The 19,830-nt window shown below is 36.0% G+C and overlaps 1 protein-coding gene and 1 long non-coding RNA gene across 9 annotated transcripts in view; one reads left to right on the forward strand and one right to left on the reverse strand.

Annotated features, from left to right (window-relative positions):
* The window catches only part of SLC25A40 (solute carrier family 25 member 40), a 62,887-nt gene that overhangs the window by 13,391 nt on the left and 29,666 nt on the right, over positions 1-19,830 (forward strand). For 3 of the 8 annotated variants that reach the window (XM_060304722.2, XM_060304716.2, XM_060304719.2), the window contains 5 exons: positions 3,356-3,562; positions 3,677-3,983; positions 12,046-12,166; positions 13,448-13,507; positions 15,228-15,334. In XM_060304722.2, coding sequence (XP_060160705.1) covers positions 3,978-3,983; positions 12,046-12,166; positions 13,448-13,507; positions 15,228-15,334 — 294 coding nt within the window. In that variant the 5' untranslated portion in view covers positions 3,356-3,562; positions 3,677-3,977. Of the gene's footprint in view, positions 1-3,355; positions 3,563-3,676; positions 3,984-9,348; positions 9,415-12,045; positions 12,167-13,447; positions 13,508-15,227; positions 15,335-19,830 lie in introns of all 8 variants that reach the window. The other 5 variants (XM_060304721.2, XM_060304717.2, XM_060304720.2 and 2 more) reach the window with 5 other exon arrangements.
* LOC132597793 (uncharacterized) overlaps positions 638-19,830 on the reverse strand; it is a 40,039-nt gene continuing 20,846 nt past the window's right edge. Inside the window, exon 3 of the long non-coding RNA XR_009565114.1 lies at positions 638-4,002. This is a non-coding gene — a long non-coding RNA (uncharacterized lncRNA). The remainder of the gene's footprint in view (positions 4,003-19,830) is intronic.

Consider the following 19,830-nt stretch of genomic DNA (forward strand, 5'->3'; position numbering starts at 1 on the left):
CTTTTTTATGGCTGAGTAGCATTCCATTGTATATATGTACCACATCTTCTTTATCCATTCATCTGTTGATGGACATTTAGGTTGTTTGCATGTTTTGGCTATTGTGAATAGTGCTGCTATGAACATAGGGGTGCATGTATCTTTTTGAATTATAAATACTTTTAAATTGGTTAAATTTTATATATATTTTTTACAGATGTCTTGAGAATATGTTGTGAGATTTATTGCCAGAGTACGTGAAATTCTTCCATGCTCCTGTACATGCTGTTTATTTTAAATTTAATTTGCTATGTGTTACAGGTATATAGAAATGTATTTAACTTAGAATATTGGTTTTTATAGCTAGCAACACTGCTAACTTACTCGTTTTAATAATTCAATGATGGGCTTAAATTTTCTGTGTTCACAATTATGTCATCTGCAAATATTGATTTTTTTCTCTTTCTAAACTTTATATATACTTTTTGCTTTACCTAGATGGCTAGAAAAACTTTAATAAAATATTAAATATGTGTAGCGGTAATGTGTATTTTTATCATGTGCTTGATGTCAAAAGGAAACCTTCAACACTTAATTATTTTTTTAAATATTCATTTATTTATTTATTTGGCTGCATTGAGTCTTAGTTGTGGCATGCGGGATCTTCGTTGCAGCATGTGGGATTTTTCATTGCGACGCATGGGGTCTTCGTTGCAGCGTGTGGGCTTCTCCCTAGTTGTGGTGTGTGGGCTTCAGAGGGTGTGGACTCAGTAGTTGTGGAGTGCAGGCTCTCTAGTTGTGGTGTGCAGGCTCCAGAGCACACGGGCTTAGTTGCCCTGTGGTATGTGGGATCTTACTTCCCTGACCGGGGATCAAACCCACGTCCCCTGCATTGGAAGGTGGATTCTTAACCACTGGACCACCAGGGAAGTCCCCTCAACACTTCATTATTATGTGTAAGAATGCTTTTTGATTTCTACTTTGACCCATGAGATATTTAGAGGTGTGCTATTCAGCTTCCCAGTATTTAGGGATTTCCGGATACCTTTCTGTTTTTGTTTTCTAGTTTAATTCCATTGTTGTCACAGAACATACTTTATATGACTTAAAACCTGTTAAATTCATTGAGACTTTTCTCATGGCCCAGATTGAAGCCTATCGTGGTAAATTGGTTTTGTGTGTGTCTGATTTTCCCAGTAGCAAGAGTAGTTTCGTACTTGAGGGTGTTTTAAAGAATGAATGTTAGATAGCCCGTCCAAAATTCCCTATGGAAGTAGCTACTACCAAATAGAGTGTTATTTATGCATTTAAACTTTTCAGTGATTTGTGGAATCGAATACTTGTGGCTATGAGAAACTCATGTATATAGTGAATAATATTGTATCTCTTATGTTACAGTGGTTAGTTTACATTGTAGTGACTCAAATGACCAAAAATTATAAAACTCAATGAAGATTTCTCTTCTTCTTTGGTTTAGTATATGTTATTATATTTTTGTGGTAAGGTTGGTGATTGTTTATGTACAAAATAATCATAGCCTTTTCATCACCAAAAAAATGCATGGATTTTTCTGAGTATCTGTTTAACAAATAATAAAATTATGCATATTTTGAAAACACAAAATAAAATTCACAGATACAGTTATAATTCACAGTTATAGTCTATCAAATATTTAAGGATCAAATAATCCCAACCTTACAGACTCTTCTAAAGGAAAATATTCTCCACCTAATTTTATGAGATTAGCATAGCCTTGATACTAAAACCCAATAGGTATGATATAAGAAATACCAGAAAGTTAGAAAATATTTTGAGCAGAATAAAAATGACAACACAATATATCCAGATTTGTGAGATGCAATATAAACAGTGCTTGAAAGGGAATTTTTAGCCCTACAAAGCCTATCTTAAAAAGAAGAAAGATATTAAATCAATAATGTCCACAAACCCAAGGTAAAAAGTAAAGAAATAAAGATGATGTGAGAAAGCAGTGGTATAGAAAACAAAAACAATGTAGGAAATGAGATCAAAATTTGGTTTTCTGCGAAGGTCAATAAAATTTACAACTCTCTTGCCAGATAGATCAGGAAAGAAAGAGGAGATGCAAATTAACTAATATAAAGAAAGAGAGGCAACATAACTACAGAGCCTATAGCCATTAAATGGACAATAAAGCAATATTATGAACAACCTTATGATCATATGCTCATATGTTTAACAACTTAAATGGACAAATTCCTTGAAATACACAAACTGCCAACACTTACACAAGAAGAAAGAAATAACCCAAATATCCTTATATCTCCTAAAGAAAACCCCAGGCTCAATTCTGTCCAATATTAATCAAAATAAGACAAAAACAATACAAGAAAAGAAAATTATGCACCAGTGGACTTCCCTGGTGGCGCAGTGGTTAAGAATCCGCCTGCCAATGCAGGGAACACGGGTTCGAGCCCTGGTCCAGGAGGATCCCACATGCTGCAGAGCGACTAAGCGCGTGTGCCACAACTGCTGAGCCTGTGCTCTGTAGCCTGCAAGCCACAACTGCTGAAGCCCGTGCATCTACAACCCATGCTCCGCAACAAGAGAAGCAACCACAATGAGAAGCCCCTGCACCACAACGAAGAGTAGCCCCTGCTCGCTGCAACTAGAGAAAGCCTGCACACAGCAACAAAGACCCAAAACAGCTAAAAATAAATTAATTAATAAAAAAAAATTATGCACCAGTATCCCTCATGAACATGATACTAAAATTCTTAGCAAAAATTTAACAAGTCAAAACTAATGCTATACAAAAAGGATAAAACATAATCAAGTGGTGTTTATCCTAGGAATGCAGAGAAGTTTAAACATTAAAAAGTCAAGCAATGTAAATTGCCATATAATCAGCTTAAAAGGAAAGGCCATACAATCATCCCAATAGATGCTATATTACCTGTCTGTTGCTGTGTAACAAATTACTCCAAAATATAGTGCTTTAAAGCAACAATTATTTACTGTCTCACAGTTTCTGTGTGTCAGGAATCTGGATGTGGCTCAAGTGGGTAAAACTTGGCCTTTCACAAGGGTGCAGTGAAGATGCTAGCTGAGGTTACGTTCATCTCAAGGCTCAACTGGGGAGGGATTTGCTTCCAGTCTCACAAATGTGCTTGTTAGCAAGATTCAGTTTCCTATTACTTGTTGGACTGGAGGGGCCCTAGTTCCATGCTGGCCCTTGGTGCCCAAGTGGGCCTCTCCGTCAGGCAGTTCACACCATAACAGCTTCTATCAGAGCAAGCGAGAGAGAGCAAAGAGTCAAGTAGGATGAATGTCACAGTCATTTATAACATAATCTTAAAAGTGACATTTTATCTCTCTGTCCTATTCTGTTCTTTAGAAGTGGCACAAGGAACAAAAGGAAAAAACTGGGTAAAGAAGATATTGCAAATAACCCTGTGAAAAGATGTAAAACATCATTTTCCCTTGGGAAAATGCAAAGTACTACCACATTGAGATATCACTACTCAGCTATTCAAATGGGTACAATTTTTAAAAATCACCATACCAAGTGTTGTTAAGGATGTGGAGTAACCAGAACTTACTGGTGAGAATATAAAATGATACAACTGCTTTGGAAAATACTTTGGCAATTTCTTAAGAATTTAAACATGCATTTGCCATTTGATCCAGCCAGTTTATTTCTACTTGTTTGCTCAAGATTTAGATGTGGGAATAGTCGGGAAGATGGTGGAAGAGTAAGACGCGGAGATCACCTTCCTCCCCACAGATACACCAGAAATACATCTACACGTGGAACAACTCCTACAGAACACCTACTGAAGGCTGGCAGAAGACCTCAGACCTCCCAAAAGCAGTCAGTTGCCGAGGAGATGGTCTGTCGGACTGATTCCTTGGTGACGGCTCTGAATCCACGTCCAAGGCCCAGGCTTATCCCATGACCATGGGATAGATGCCAGAGTTTACGAGGACTTATCTCCACGCCCCAGGCACAGCGCCATATGACAGTAAGTATGTGAAATAGAACTGTAAGGGATCAAAATGGAACAGTAAAAAAAAATCTATTAAAACCAGAAAAAAAAAAAAAGATTTAGATGTGGATATTCATAGCTCCTTTATTTGTACTAGCCCCCAACTTGAAACAACCCAGATTTCCATCAACCGGTGAATGGATAAAGAAATTGTAGTATATCCATACAGTGGCATACTACTTAGTAGTAGAAAGGAACTAAGTATCAAGGAAAGAAAGTATAATAAATTAGGATTGGAAAGAAAATTCATTAATGTGATGAAGAGTGTTCGTTTAAAAATGAATAGATAAATAAAAAGTCTAGAGCAAACATCATCCTAATGGGGAATCTTAGAAGAATTCTTTTTAAATTCAGGTATGGAACAATGATACTCATTTTCACCACTCTTTCTCAAATACTGTGTTGGAGATCCTGGTCTGTGCAGTAAGAAAATTTAAAATGGTAGCATAATGATTGGGAATGGCAGATATCAATGTCATTGTTTGCAAACAGTATAAACTTACAATATATGCTTTTGCAGACAACATGAAAAACTCAAGAGTCTATAAGTCAATAATTAGAAATAATAGAGGATTTTTTTTAGCAAGGTTGGCTGGATACATGTTGAATATACAAAATTAGTTGCATGTGCTAGCAACAAGGAGAACGTGTAATTAAAAGGAAGACACTGTTAGTATTAGAGATTATCAAGTATCTAGAGTTAGATTTGCCACAAATATGCAGTATCTCTATAGGACAAATTAATTTTTTCAGAACAACATTAAGGAAGACCTGAATAAATGAAGGAGTAGACTATTTGTGGATATAATTCTTTCCAGTTTTATCTGTAGATTCAATTCAATTCAAACCAAAATCCCAAAGAGGTTTTTCAAGGAAAATGGTAAGCTGATTTTTAAACTTACATGAAGGACCATAGGGCCAAGAATAATCATGACACTTCTGAAGAAGAACAGGGAGGAAAGACTTGCCCTACCAAATATGAGGACTTATTAGGACACAATAATAATACAGTGTGGTACAGTTTAAGGATGGATAAGTTGACCAATAGAATAGAGAGACTAGAAACAGTTCCACACAGGAATGGAACTTAGTTATGACCAAGTAGTATGTCAGCTGAAAGGAGAAAGGAGGGATTATTTAATACTTGGAGCTGGATAAAGTAGTTATCTATTTTAACATGGAAAAAGATGAAATTAGGTCACTACTTCACTTGCTATTAAAATACTTTTCTGCGTGGATTAAGGACTTAAAATTTGTCAATAGCAAAAGTTTAAAACTTTTAGGGAGAAAATATAGGTGAATATCTTTTGGACTTTTGAGTAGGGCAAGATTGTTTAAAGAAAACACAAAAGAAGTGTTATCCATAAAGGAAAAGGCCGGGACTTCCCTGGTGGTGCAGTGCTTAAGAATCTGCCTGCCAGTGCAGGGGACACGGGTTCAAGCCGTGGTCCGGGAAGATCCCACATGCCACGGAGCAGCTAAGCCCGTGCACCACAACTACTGAGCCTGCACTTCAGAGCCCGCGTGCCACAACTACTGAAGCCCGTGCGCTTAGATCCCTTGCTCCACAACGAGAAGCCACCGCAATGAGAAGCCCGCGCACCGCAGTGAAGAGTAGCCCCTGCTCACCACAACTAGAGAAAGCCTGTGCACAGCAACGAAGACCCAACACAGCCAATAAATAAACAAACAAAGAAATATATAAATTTATTTTAAAAAAATAAAGGAAAAGGCCAATGAATTTGGCTACATTAAGAATTTTGACCCTTATACCATATACAAAATCAACTCAAAATGGATTAAAGAGTTAAATATAAGACCCACAGTTTTAAAAAATCCTAGAAGAAAACAGGGGAATAACCTTATAGCATTTATCTTGGCAGTGATTTCTTGGATGTAACACCAAAAACACAGCAATAAAAACAAAAGACAGGTGGGACTGTATCAAACTGAAAAGCTTCTATACACCAAAGGAAGTAAATAATAGAGTGAAAAGACAGTCTATGGGTTGAGAAAAATATATACAAACAATATATCAAATAAGGGATTAGTATCCTAAATATATAAGGAGCACCTACAACACAACAACAAAGAAACAAATAATCTGATTTAAAAATGGATAAAAGACCTTAATAGACATTTCCCCAAAGAAGATGTACAAATGGCCAACAGGAATATGAAAAGACGGTGAGCATCACTAATCATCAAGCAAATGAAATCAAAATCAAAGGGTTATCACTTCACTTGTTATGATGACCATTATTAAAAAACAAAACAAAATAACGTGCTAGTGAGGATGTGGAGAAATCAGAACGTTGTGCATTGTTGGTAAGAATGTAAAATGGTGTACTATGGAAAACAGTGTGGAGATTCCTCAAAAAGCTTAAAATAGAACAACTATATGATCTAGCAATCCCTCTTTTGGATATTTATCCAAAAGAATTGAAATCAGGATCTCAAAGAGATATTTGTATTCCCACGTTCATTGTAGCAATATGCATAATTCAAGAAATGGAAACAATGTAAATGTCCATCAGTGGATGAATGGATAATGAAAAGGTGGTACATACATACAATAGAGTATTATATACTTCTTATAAAAGAAGGAAATCCTGTCATATGCTACAACATGGACGAACATTGAGGGCATTATGCTGGACGAAATAAGGCAGTCACAGAAGGAGCAATACTGCATGATTCTAATCATAAGAGGTATCTAAAGTCGTCAAACTCTTAGCAGAAGAACATAGAATGGTGGTTGCCAGGGGCTGAAAAGAAGGGGGAAATAGGAGTTGCTATTTAATGGGTATCGAGTCTCAGTCATGCAAAATGAAAAAGTTTTAGAGATCTTCTGTAAAACAATGTGCATATAGTTAACAGTGCTGTACTGTACACTTAAAATTTTGTTAAGAAGGTAGACTTCATGTTGTGTTTTTTTTTTAACCACAAAAAATAATTACGAACTTTATCAAAAGATACTTTAAAGAAAGAGGAAAAGTAAATCATAGACTCTGAGAAGAGACAGTTCACACAGCCTGCAAATAATTTGTACTAAGAATAAAAAGTTCCTCAAACCAATAAAAAGAAGTAAATGCCCCAGGAGAAAAATGGACAAAAGATATGAATGGACATAGTACAGAAGAGGCAATACATACTGGTAATAATATGAAGAGATGTTCAGCATCGTTAATGATCAGGGAACATAAAACTATAATAAGATAGCATTTAACACACATTTGATGGAAAAAATTTAAAGTTCTGATGATACTAAGTATATATTGATTTACTATTTTCTGACTTGGATATTGCTCTAATCCTTTTACTAAAGCATCTCCATTCATCGCTTGATTGAGTAGATTTTGTCATCAGGTAGCTTTCTTCCCCCAACAGGGGCTCATTGATTTTTCATGTTAAGAATGTTTGCCATTTATATTTGAAGTCCACCTTGGCCAGGTATAGCAAATCATTAATATTAACTTAAGTAGAGTACAGAATGCAGAAAAAGTATAGAAAAGAGGAATTTTGTATAGTTGTATAGGAATTTTGTATAGTTGAGCAAGGAAGCTATTCTTCTAGAAGATTTGTTTATGACTCACAAAGTTAAAGGAGATATTAATGTTAAAGTCATCTTTCTCACTAGTCCGTGTGCTCCCTAAAAAAGGGATGGTACCTGCCCATAAAAGAGTGGATACAAAGAAAAAAGATAAGTAGGTTGATTGGACTGGAGGGAATTTATTTATTTAATATTTATTTATTTTTTGGCTGCATTGGGTCCTAGTTGCGGCACGCGGGATCTTTCGTTGTGGCGTGCGGGCTTCTCTCTAGTTGTGGTGCGTGGGCTCTGTAGTTGCAGTGCGCGGGCTCAGTAGCTGTGGGATCTTAATACCCAGCCAGGGATCGAACCGGCGTCCTCTGCATTGCAAGATGGATTCTTAACCACTGGACCACCAGGGAAGTCCCCCTGGACTGGAGGGAATTTAAAGCACTGGAGAATACATTTTGAGTTCTAGACATTCCACTAAGATTATATATATATAACTTGCCATTTTTTCCTTCATATTTACTGAATCTTTGGGTATGTTATCCATTTGACCCACAATATTTTGAAAAGGAGACTAATTTTTCAGATCTCATAAGTAGATTCATGTTATGATCTTCAGAGATTGTTGATATGACATTTTTCTGAAATATATATATGTTAAGAAATAAAAGTTCAAATAACCTTAATTTTTGGTTCTAAAAAATTACATCTAATTTTTGGATTTTTCCCCTTACATCCTAAATAATTGCTAGAAATATGTCAATTTTCCTGGCCTTAATTTAAGGTGAGAATATTCAGGTTGCCAACTTTGCTAGGATGGTGCCAAAATAAAGCACTGTACGTCTTCTTACCTTTCTGGAGGAGGCATATACCTGTATTATAGCATATGTGTGTTATTTTTCCACTTAAAAGACCTGTGTTCAAATGTTAGAAGTAGGTGCTTAGATTTGAAGGTTCTACATACATTTCAGGAATTAAAAAAAAAATTTATTGTGCGAATTTTCCCATATACAGAAAAATTCAGAAGAGTGAAATACTTAACACCTAGATTTAACAGATCATTAACATTATAATATATTTTTTCTGAATTATTATAAACTACAGCTATCATAACACTTCAGCCCTTAATACGTCAGTATGAACCTTTTTAAAAAAAAAGACACTTTCTACGTAACCGTAATAACATCTCACTAACAAAATCAAAATTTAAAAATATTATCTGATATCCAGCCCATGTTCAGATTTCTTTAGTTACTTTCAGACTGGCTTTTTAAAGTTCGTTTTTTCAAACCAGGATGCGTTTGGTTGGATTCCTTTATTCTAGAATGGTTATACCTCCCCTGCCACCTTTTTTCCCACCCTACTTTGACCTGTTGAAGAAACTAAGACAGTAGTCCTGTAGACCAGAGTATTACACCTTCTCCTATATTTTGTGGCAAGCTTTACCATGTTACTTTAGTCTCTGAATTTCCTGTAAGTGTCACAAAATCTGGTTGTTCAACTTCTCTTGAAACTAAGATGGGTCCGTATGTTCAGGTTTAGAATTGTTTTTAAAGCAGAGTATATTTACTGGGAAAATATGAAGATATTTTTGTGAAAATACTTTCATAACTCTAATGATAACATTTGTGGAGTGCTCTTCATATTCCTCAAAGCACTTAATAGAAATATTTAAAAAATAATAGTTAATAAATATTTGCTGATTTGTGTTTTAAAGTTTTTATATACTCCTTTCCTTTAGGCTTGTTATCCCATTCCTGTCTGAAAAGATAAGACAGTTACTTTCTTTTTTCACTACAGATTTTCAGCTACTGATGTTACAAACAAAATATTGGAGCATAGAGTTGAGGAAAAGACTTAAACCAGGTAGGTAAATAATAAAAGTCTAAAGAAACAATACAGGGCTTCCCTGGTGGCACAGTGGTTAAGAGTCCGCCTGCCAGTGCAGGGGACATGGGTTCGAGCCCTGGTCCGGGAAGATCCCACATGCCACGGAGCAACTAAGCCCATGCGCCACAACTACTGAGCCTGCACTCTAGAGCCCGTGAGCCACAACTACTGAGCCCATGTGCCACAACTACTGAAGCCCGCATGCCTAGGGTCTGTGCTCCGTAACAAAGAGAAGCCACTGCAGTGAGAAGCCTGTGCACTGCAGCTAAGAGTAGCCCCCCGCTCGCCCCAACCAGAGAAAGCCCGTGCACAGCAACGAAGACCCAACGCAGCCAAAAATAAAATAAAATAAATAAAAAAAAATAAACAATACAACTACCATTCATTTTTATAAAGGTCATTATTGGGATAATTGACAAAACTGGAAAATGAACTGTAGAGTACTGTCAACGTTGTTTCCTCAATTTGATAATTGTACCTTGATTATATAGGAATATTCTGAGGTATTTAGGATGAAAGGGGTGTGATGTATGGCAATCTACTTCCAAATGGTTTAGAAAAAATAAATGATATGTAATATGAGAGGGCGTTTGGTGAGTTTATGGGCTAATAGGAACTCATTTATTGCCAATATGGAAGTATAAGTTGGTCCAATCTTTCTGGAAAGCATTTTGGCAATTTGTCTCAAGTTTTTAGCTTAGCCTAGCAATCTTACTTTTTTTTCTATAGTAATTGTAGGAACACTACAGTAAGATGTATGTATAAGGATATTTATATGAGAGTTTATGAAATTAATGAATTAATGATAAATTGGCAGTAGCCTAAATAAGAATATGAGGATGACTAAATAAATATAATTAAAAACCATGTAAGCATTAAAAATGATAATGTAAATCTATTTATTGGCATGTTTGTAATACATTTTTAAGTGTTAAAGCTGGCTACTAAACAATATGAGTAGTAGTAATCTATTTTGTCTTTCAAAAAAGGTGCATGTACACAGATACAGGAATACATATACACAGATAATACGAATGTTTGTACGTAATTGATTAGTTAGATGTAATCTTCGTGTGTGTATACATATACATATATGTATTTTTATGCACATAGACATTTGGAAAGGTGATACTGTATGTTGCCAGTGGTTACTTTTTCATTTATTTTTTTGGCTGCACCGTGCGGCTTGCGGGATCTTAGTTCCTGGACCAGGGATCGAACCTGGGCCCTTAGCAGTGGAAGCATGGAGTCTGAACCACTGGCCTGCCAGGGAATCCCCTTTTTTTAAAAAAAACTTGTTTTATTTTATTTTTTTGGCCATGAGTGGTTATTTTTTATTTTTTAAATTTATTTATTTTTGGCTGCGTTGGGTCTTCGTTGCTGCTCGTGGGCTTTCACTAGTTGCGGTGAGCGGGGGCTACTCTTCATTGCAGTGCGTGGGCTTCTCATTGCAGTGGCTTCTCTTATTGCGGAGCACGGGCTCTAGGCACGCGGGCTTCAGTAGTTGTGGCGCGCAGGCTCAGTAGTTGTGGTGCACGGGCTTAGTTGCTCCGTGGCATGTGGGATCTTCCCGGACCAGGGATCGAATTGGTGTCCCCTCCATTGGCAGGCGGATTCTTAACCACTGTGCCACTAGGGAAGCCCCAGGTGGTTATTTTTTAAAAATAAGTTTCTAAATGATTTTTGTATTCTTTTGTGTTAACTGAGTTTTTCAACAGAGTATATATGTTGCTTTTCTCATTAAAGTTTTCTAAGATAACACTTCTTACGAAGGTTATGTTTTTGATTTTATTTTGTACCTTTGCAACAGTGTTTGATATGCAGTAAAAATAGTGCTATATTTGCTGATAATTCTGTACTAGGTTCGAGTACCTGAGTAGTTCTTTTGAGGCTAAATTCAGATTTTGAGCCTTGTTGGTCAGCTGCTTTCATTCTTTTACATGGCCAGGGTCCATTTTCTTAATGATCTATTAATTGTCTTTCAAATGTGATGCTGCTCACATAGCTTAGCTGAAGTACATTACCATTTTTGGAAAATAGAGAACATGTTCTATTAATGATGATTGTTTAGTGCCTTGGGGTATAGAACTTACATGTTTACTTTTGATAGTGGTCAACAACATGTGCTTTTTTTTTTTTTAAGTAAATTTACTTATTTATTTTTGGCTGCATTGGGTCTTCGTTGCTATGCATGGGCTTTCTCTAGTTGTGGCTAGTGGGAGCTACTCTTCGTTGTGGTGCATGGGCTTCTCATTGCGGTGGCTTCTCTTGTTGCAGAGCACGGGCTCTAGGTGTGCAGGCTTCAGTAGTTGTGGCACATGGGGTCATTAGTTGTGGCTCACGGGCTCTAGAGCACAGGCTTAGTAGTTGTGGCGCAGAGGCTTAGTTGCTCTGCAGAATGTGGGATCTTCCTGGACCAGGGCTCGAACCCGTGTCCCCTGCATTGGCAGGCGGATTTTTAACCACTGCGCCACCAGGGAAGTCCAACAACATGTGCTTTGATAGTAATACTGGTTATTGTTTTTATAGTTTATTTAACTCTTAGCTGTTGATTTTAAGGGCATTTTCTATTACACTTTTATTTTACATCTTGCTTTTCTTTAACAGATTTTTCTTCTATTAGTTAAAAATATGAATCCTGAAGCAGAGGGACCACCAATTATCAAAGTGACTCCTCTTCAACAAATGATTGCCTCTTGTACTGGAGCTATACTGACATCACTGATGGGTAAAATAATATGTAGATCATGTAACTGAATGAATCATTGATTCCATTTGAGTTTTACCATCTGTGAAATAATGATAATATTATCATTCATGCTTCATCATGATAACATGAAAAGAACCCTGGACAGAGAACCAAGAGACAGAATTTTAGTCCTTGCTTTGCCATTCTCAGGGTGAATGCACGTTGGGATAGTCCTTATTCTCTTTGAAATTAATTTTCCATCTCTAAAATTAGGAGCTTAGATCAGGAGTTCTTTGAGGTCCCTATCAATATTAAACTTTTATGACTCTATTATCCTTTTTTTAATAGACAGTAAGAAGATGGAATAAAATATTAGCATAATGAAAAATACAGAAATTGGACAACTTATAGTGGCAACAAATTCAAATTATATTTTACTTTGCTTTAGTAACAGTGAATTGCTTAAATTCCTCTGGACCACATTTTTATGTCTTTTTTAATGAATTTCTTGTAGACACAGCCAAATGACATAGTTAGGTGACAGTTTAGCATTTTAATGACTTTAACTTGGCTAGTTTATTTAAATAAGATAGCAGATGATTAGAAAAAATGTAAACTAATTGCTTTAGAATGTAGTGTCTTTAGGTCAGAATGCTAGGGTTGTAAAGGCTTTAGAGATCTTCTAATGTGACTTCTTCATTCTCAGAAGAGGAAATACAGCCTGCAAATTAAAACCATTCTCCTTTGCTTCACTGTTCCCAAATGGAGTTACACAATGTGGTAGGAAGGATGATTTATGACTAGCTTACTCAAATTTGCATTATCTATAGTTTTTGTTTGATATAGGTGAATTTAACAGAATAGGAAGACATATTGTTTGATTATTGATTACTTGTACAAAGTTATTGATTACTTGTACAAAGTTATTGATTACTTGTACAAAGTTATTACTTGTACAAAGTTATTCTCAAATATTTAAATGGACTTTTGGAACTTTCATTCTTTACCTTAGATAACATATTTTCTTATAAATACTAGTATTTTAGTTTTAATGCTAATGGAATTATAGTTGTAGAAATATTATAAATGAGAGTTTAGTACTTGTGAGAGGACTAATTACATTTTCTCACTGGTACTCTAAATAAAATTCAAGGGCAAGAAATTAGAATGTTAACACTCAAAACCACTTTAAGATAAATAATCTTACCCATTGTGTAGTCACGAGGAAAGGTATCATTCAGTGTATTTTGTGTTCTTTGGACAAATGTCTGTACAATTTATAGGTATCACTTGTTAATTGAGATTTATGTATCTTCATAGTGACACCCTTTGATGTTGTTAAAATTCGACTCCAAGCCCAAAACAACCCATTCTCCAAAGGTATGTGTTCTGCTTATCCTGAAAACATTATGTTAGATTTTTAAATGTCACTGTATTCTTTTTTGTTTGAATAATATTCTTTTTGTTAGTTTTTAAAAATTGATGCCTTTATCCTCATGCAGAAACATTTTCTCATTTCTTAGTTGTACATGATGAGGTCTAGGCAGAAAACAAATACAGTTGACCCTTGAACAATGAGGGGGTTAACACTGCCCACTGTCCACGTAGTTGTCTGCCTGTAATTTATAGTTGGCCCTCAGTGTCCACAGTTCCTGTGTTTTTGCAGTTCCTCATCCTTGGATTCAACCAACTACAGACTGTCTAGTATTGCAGTATTTACTATTGAAAAAAATCTGCATAAGTAGACCTTCACAGTTCAAACCTGTGTTGTTCAAGGGTCAACTGCCTGTGTATATGTGTATATAAAACATATAACACTTTCGTGAACCTACTGATTAAAGCAGAGGACAATTTTATATTTGAGTATGTGCCTCACAAGTAAGAACAGAATTAAACTTGTAAGGCATCTTAGAATCTAGCTTCCTACTTTAGTCCAAGAGCTGTGCTCATCCTACAGTATTCATCCAACAGTCATCTAATTGTTGCTTGAATAGTGATAGGAAAGTCATTATTTTACCAGGCAGCTTGGTTAATTGCTGGACATTATAGCTTATGTGGACTTTGAGAAGAAAGAGTAGTTATATGTTTTTATTAGATGGGCAAAAATAGTGATTCCTTGATCAATATTTTGCGGTTTTATAAAGATAATGCTGTTTCAAACATGTTTAAATAGCAGAAAACAGACTGTGAGAAAGCTAGCTTTGTTTCAGGTGGATGAGAGGATAGATGGGTTGTAGGAAGAGACTGAAAAGTAAAGTGGTTTCCTGTACATTAAAGTTAGACTAATGTATTATGAAATTGACAGAATTATATATGATAGAATAGAGAAGACAGTTTTGGCAGCAAGAATGAATCCAATAATGGGAAGGATTGTTATTAGAGAAAGTTGTAGTCAGTTAAGAGGGAGCTGACAAATGTCTAGATTGAGCAGTATAAATACAGAGAAAGGGACAAAGCACAGCATTATTTACATTGGTTGAGAAAAACATTTTTTCATAGTCTTTTTTCAATTGATGTATAACATTGTATTAGTTTTAGGTGTACACTGTAATGATTTCATATATGTATATATTGAAAAATGATTACCACAATAAATTTAGTCAACTTTCATGACCTCACATAGTTAATAAATTTTTTTCCATGTAATGAGATCTTTTAAGATCTACTCTCTTAGCAACTTTCAGATATACATTAGATTTCATAATATATTTTTGTCTGAATTGCCCTTACATACCACAGGGTTTTCTTCTGGTCAAATAGAGAAGACGTACACCCATGCTGTCTTTTCAAAACAGGTTTTCTCCTCTGTCTTCCCTCTCCGCTCCCTCAGATAACCGAAAAGAATTTATTTCCATGTGCATTTGCTGACTGCAGTTCTGAAAACATAATCCACTAATTTACTCAATTGCTTTTCACCACTGTGAGTTTAGAGCCCAGTGCTATGTCATTAAGCAAGTCAAATTATTTATGTTTCATCCTAAAAGGTGAAGACAAAGTTATGTCTTTGTGTAGCCTGCTCATCGTACTTTCATTTTGTTCATATGTAAAAATAATACAGTTTTGTGAAATAATCACTGACTGTTAGAATCTTCTTTCTTAGGAAAATGTTTCTTATATAGTAATGGACTTATGGATCATCTATGTGTCTGTGACGAGGAAGGCAACAAAGCATGGTATAAGAAGCCAGGACGTTTCCAGGGAACATTGGTAAAGAGATTATATTATTTATAATCACAGTATGTTTTCTATTCTAATATTTACTCTTATATATGAAATATTTAACGATTACAGGAGAGTAAAATGTCCATCAGGTAGTTGGCACACTTATCCACAGTTAAAAAGTAGACATTGAAGCAGGAAAGGGAAAGTGCTTTTTTTGCTTTTAATTCTTTGCTAACTTTATTTTCATCTGTTTATGCTTAGGGAGTGGGTTTTTTTAAACTTTTTTATTTTGAGATACTTGTAGATCATATACAATTTTAAGAAAAATATACAGACAGACCCTATGTACCCTTTTTCCAGTTTCCCCCAGTGGTAACAGGTGACAGGATGAGTACAGTAGACCACAGGATATTGACATTGATACAGTGAAGATACAGACAATTCCATCACAGCAAGGATCCTTCCTATTTCCCTTTTATAGCTACATCTACTTCTTAACTCCTGGCAATCACTAATCTGTTTTCTATTTATATAATTTTGTCACTTTAAGAATGTTACATAAATGAAATAACAGAACATTTTGGGTTTGGCACTTTTCCCTTAATTATCTGAAGATTCATTCAAATTGTTTAATGTATCAATAGTTTGTTCCTTTTTATTACTCACTAGTATTACATGGTATGGATGTGTACCACAGTTTGTTTTCTGAGTGGTTTCCAGTTTTTGGCTCTGAATAAAACTGATACATACATTCATTCACAGGTTTCTGTGTGAAAGTAAGTGTAAGAAAAAACTCACGTTTTTTTCTCTGAACACTCTACTTAGAACACTTCTGAACCGATATGTGGGTTTTTTCCCCCATACCGAGCAACTCTCCAGGGTTCACAAACTGGGTATTCTACAATTTAACTCAATTCTGACACCATCTACCTGGAGTTAGTGTCAGGTCCCACAAGACTGCTCCCACTTCAGATGCCACTCCCAAGTCCAGGTTGTCACCTATGTTTCTGAATGACTGGCTGTAAATCAGAGGTTCCCAAGGTCTCCTCTTGGGTTCAGTAATTTGCTAGAACAGCTCACAGAACTCAGGAAAACAGTTTACTTACTAGATTACTAGTTTATTATGAAAGGATACAACTCAGGTACAGTCAGACAGAAGAGATGCACAGGGCAAGACTTGGGGGAAGGGGTGTGGAGCTTCCATGTCCACTCCAGGTGTGTCACTCTCCCAGCACCTCCCTGTGTTCACCAGCCTGGAAGCTTCCAAATGCCATTCTTTAGAGATTTTTATGGAGGCTTCATTACATAGACACGATTGATCAAATCACTGGCCCTTGGTGACTGACTAAACCTCCAGTTCTGCCTCCCTTCCCAGAACCCCTGAGGCTGGGGACTGGGATAGGGTGGGGAGGGTGGGACTAAAAGTTCCAGCCTTCTAATCAAGTGGTTGGTTCCTCCTGGCAACCAGCCCCCATCCTTTGGTTCTCTAGGGCCTTTCCAAAAATCACCTCATTAACATAAACTTAGGTGTAGTTGAAAGAGGCTTGTTGTGAATAACAAAAGACGCTACTTTCACCTCTTCTCTCCTGGAGCTATTTCAGGACTGAGAACAAAAGACCAAAAATTATCAACAAAAGATGCTTCCTTTGCTCTGTATTAATTAGGAAATTACAAGAGTTTTGGAGCTGTGTGCCAGGAACCATGGATTAAGGCCAAAATGTATATTTCTTATTATTAATCATAATATCAGTGTTAGTCTTCATTTCTCTGGGGTAAATGTCCATGAGTGCAGTTGTTGAGTCATATGGTAGTTGCATGTTTAAGGTTTAAGAAACTGCCAACCTGTTTACGAGACTGGTAGGACCATTTTACATTCCCAGTGGCAATGTATGACTGATCTAATTTCTCCACAACCTCACGAGCATTTGGTGTTATCACTATTTTTATTTTAGCAATTATGATAGGTGTGTAGTAGTATCTCATTGTGGTTTTAATTTACATTTCCCTGGTGGTTAGTGATGTTGAAAACCTATTCATATGTTTTTTAGCCATCAGTATATCCTCTTCAGTGAAATGGCTCTTCATGTCTTTTGCCCATTTTCTAATTTAACTGTTCGTATTTTTACTGTTAAGTTTTAAATGCTCCTTATACTATCTAGATACGAGTCCTTTGTTGAATGTGTGATTACTAAACATTCCTTCCCACTCTAACTTCCCTTCTTATACCCTTAAACAGGGTCTTTCATGGAGTAAAAGTTACTAATTTTGATGAAGTCCAATTTGTCAATTTTTTCTTTATAGATCATGCTTTTGGTGTCAAATCTAAGAATTCTTTATTTACCCTAAGATCTGAAGATTCTTCTCCTGTTTTTAAAGTCCTTGATCCATTTTGAGTCATTCTTATATAATGTATGGGTTTGAGGTTGAAGTTTGATCCTTTTTGGTTTTTTAGCATGTGGTTGTCCAGTTGCGTTTGTTGAAAAGGCTATCTTTCCTCCATTAAGATGCTTTTGCACATTGTCAGAAATCACTTGGGCATATCGTGTGGATCTATTTCTAGGTTGTTTATTCTGTAACATTTGTCTGTTACCTACATCAATACCACACGGTCTTAGTGTAGCTATAGAATAAGTCCTGAAATCAGGTAAACTGATTCCTCCCACTTTATTCTTATTTTTCTTTTTGAAAGTTGTTTTATCTATTTCCAAAGTTTCTTTGTCTTTCCATATAAATTTTAGAATAATCTTGTATATACCTACAAAAAATCTTGATGAGATTTTTATAGGAATTGTGTTAAACCTGTATGTCTTATTTGGAGAGAAATGACATATTTACTGTGCTGAGTGCTCCAGTCTGTTTTTTCTTCTAGATATAATTGACATACAGCACTGTATAAGTCTACGGTGTACAGCATAATGATTTGACTTACATACATCATGAAATGATTTCCAGAATAATTACCATCCACCATCTCACAGATACAAAATTAAAGAAACAGAAAAAAAATTTTTTGTGATGAGAACTCTTAGGATTTACTCTCTTAACAACTTCGGTGTATAACATACAGCCATGTTCATTATCTTTATCATGTTGTACATCATTTATTAGTACTTATTTATCTTATAACTGGAAGTTTGTACCTTTTGACCTTCATCCAATTCTCCCTTCCCCCCACCCCCCAACTCTGGTAACCACAAATCTCGTCTCTTTTTTTTTTGAAAGGCAAATCATGCACAAATTTTCTTTAATAAAACTGGCCAGAGCTTGTTTTTAAACAAACAAACAAAAGATTTTAATGTCTGCTAGGAAAAATCATCTCTTTTTTATGAGTTTGTTTTTGAAGTATAATTAACCTACAATACTATGTTCCTGTTACACAACATAGTGATTTGATATATTTCTATGCATATCAAAATGATTACCATGATAATTCTAGTTACTATACGTCACCGTGTAAAAATATTACATAGTTATTGACTGTATTCCTCACAAGATACATTTCATCCCCTTGAATCCTTTACTTTGTAACTGGAAGTTTATACCTCTTAATCTCCCTCACCTATTTCTTTCCTCTCTCTCCTCCCCCTCCCCTCTGGCAACCACCTGTTTGTTGTCTGTATCTGTAACTCTGTTTCTGTTTCGTTATGTTTGTTCATTTGTTTTTTTAGATTCCACATATAAGGGAAATGATACAGTGTTTGTCTTTCTCTAACTTATTTCAATTAGCATAATACCCTCTTGGTCCATCCATGTTGTCACACATAGCAATATTTCATTCTTTTCAATGGCTGAGTAATAGTCCATTATCTATCTATCTATCGACCTATCAATAGATAGGTATCTGTATCTCACATTTTCTTTACCCATTCATCTATTTACGTTGCTTTCATATCTTGGTTATTGTAAATAATGCTTCAGTGAACATAGGGTGCATATACCTTTTTGAATTAGTATTTTTGTTTTCTTTGTATACTTACCCACGAGTGGAATTGCTGGGTCATGTGGTACTTCTATTTAAAGTGGTTTTTTTTTTTGCAGTATGCGGGCCTCTCACTGTTGTGGCCTCTGCTGTCGTGGAGCACAGGCTCCGGACGCGCAGCCTCAGCGGCCATGGCTCACGGGCCCAGCTGCTCCGCGGCATGTGGGATCTTCCCGGACCGGGGCACGAACCCGCGTCCCCTGCGTCGGCAGGCAGACCCTCAACCACTGCGCCACCAGGGAAGCCCTAAAGTTTTTTGATGAAGCTTCATACTGTTTTCCATTGTGGCTGCACCAATTTACATTCCCACCAACAGTGCATAAGAGTTCCCTTTTCTCCACATCCTTGCCAACACTTGTTTATTTGTTGTCTTTTGGATAATAGCCATTTTTACAGGTGTGAGGTGATATCTCATCGTGGTTTTGATTGGCATTTCCCTGATGATTAGTGATGGTGAGCATCTTTTCATGTGCCTGTTGGCTATCTGTATGTCTTCTTTGGAAAAATGTCTGTTTAGATTCTCTGCCAATTTTTTAATCCGGTTTTTTTGGATTTTTTGATG

The sequence above is a fragment of the Globicephala melas genome, chromosome 9, assembly GCF_963455315.2.
Source record: "Globicephala melas chromosome 9, mGloMel1.2, whole genome shotgun sequence".
Classification (NCBI taxonomy): Eukaryota; Metazoa; Chordata; class Mammalia; order Artiodactyla; family Delphinidae; genus Globicephala; species Globicephala melas.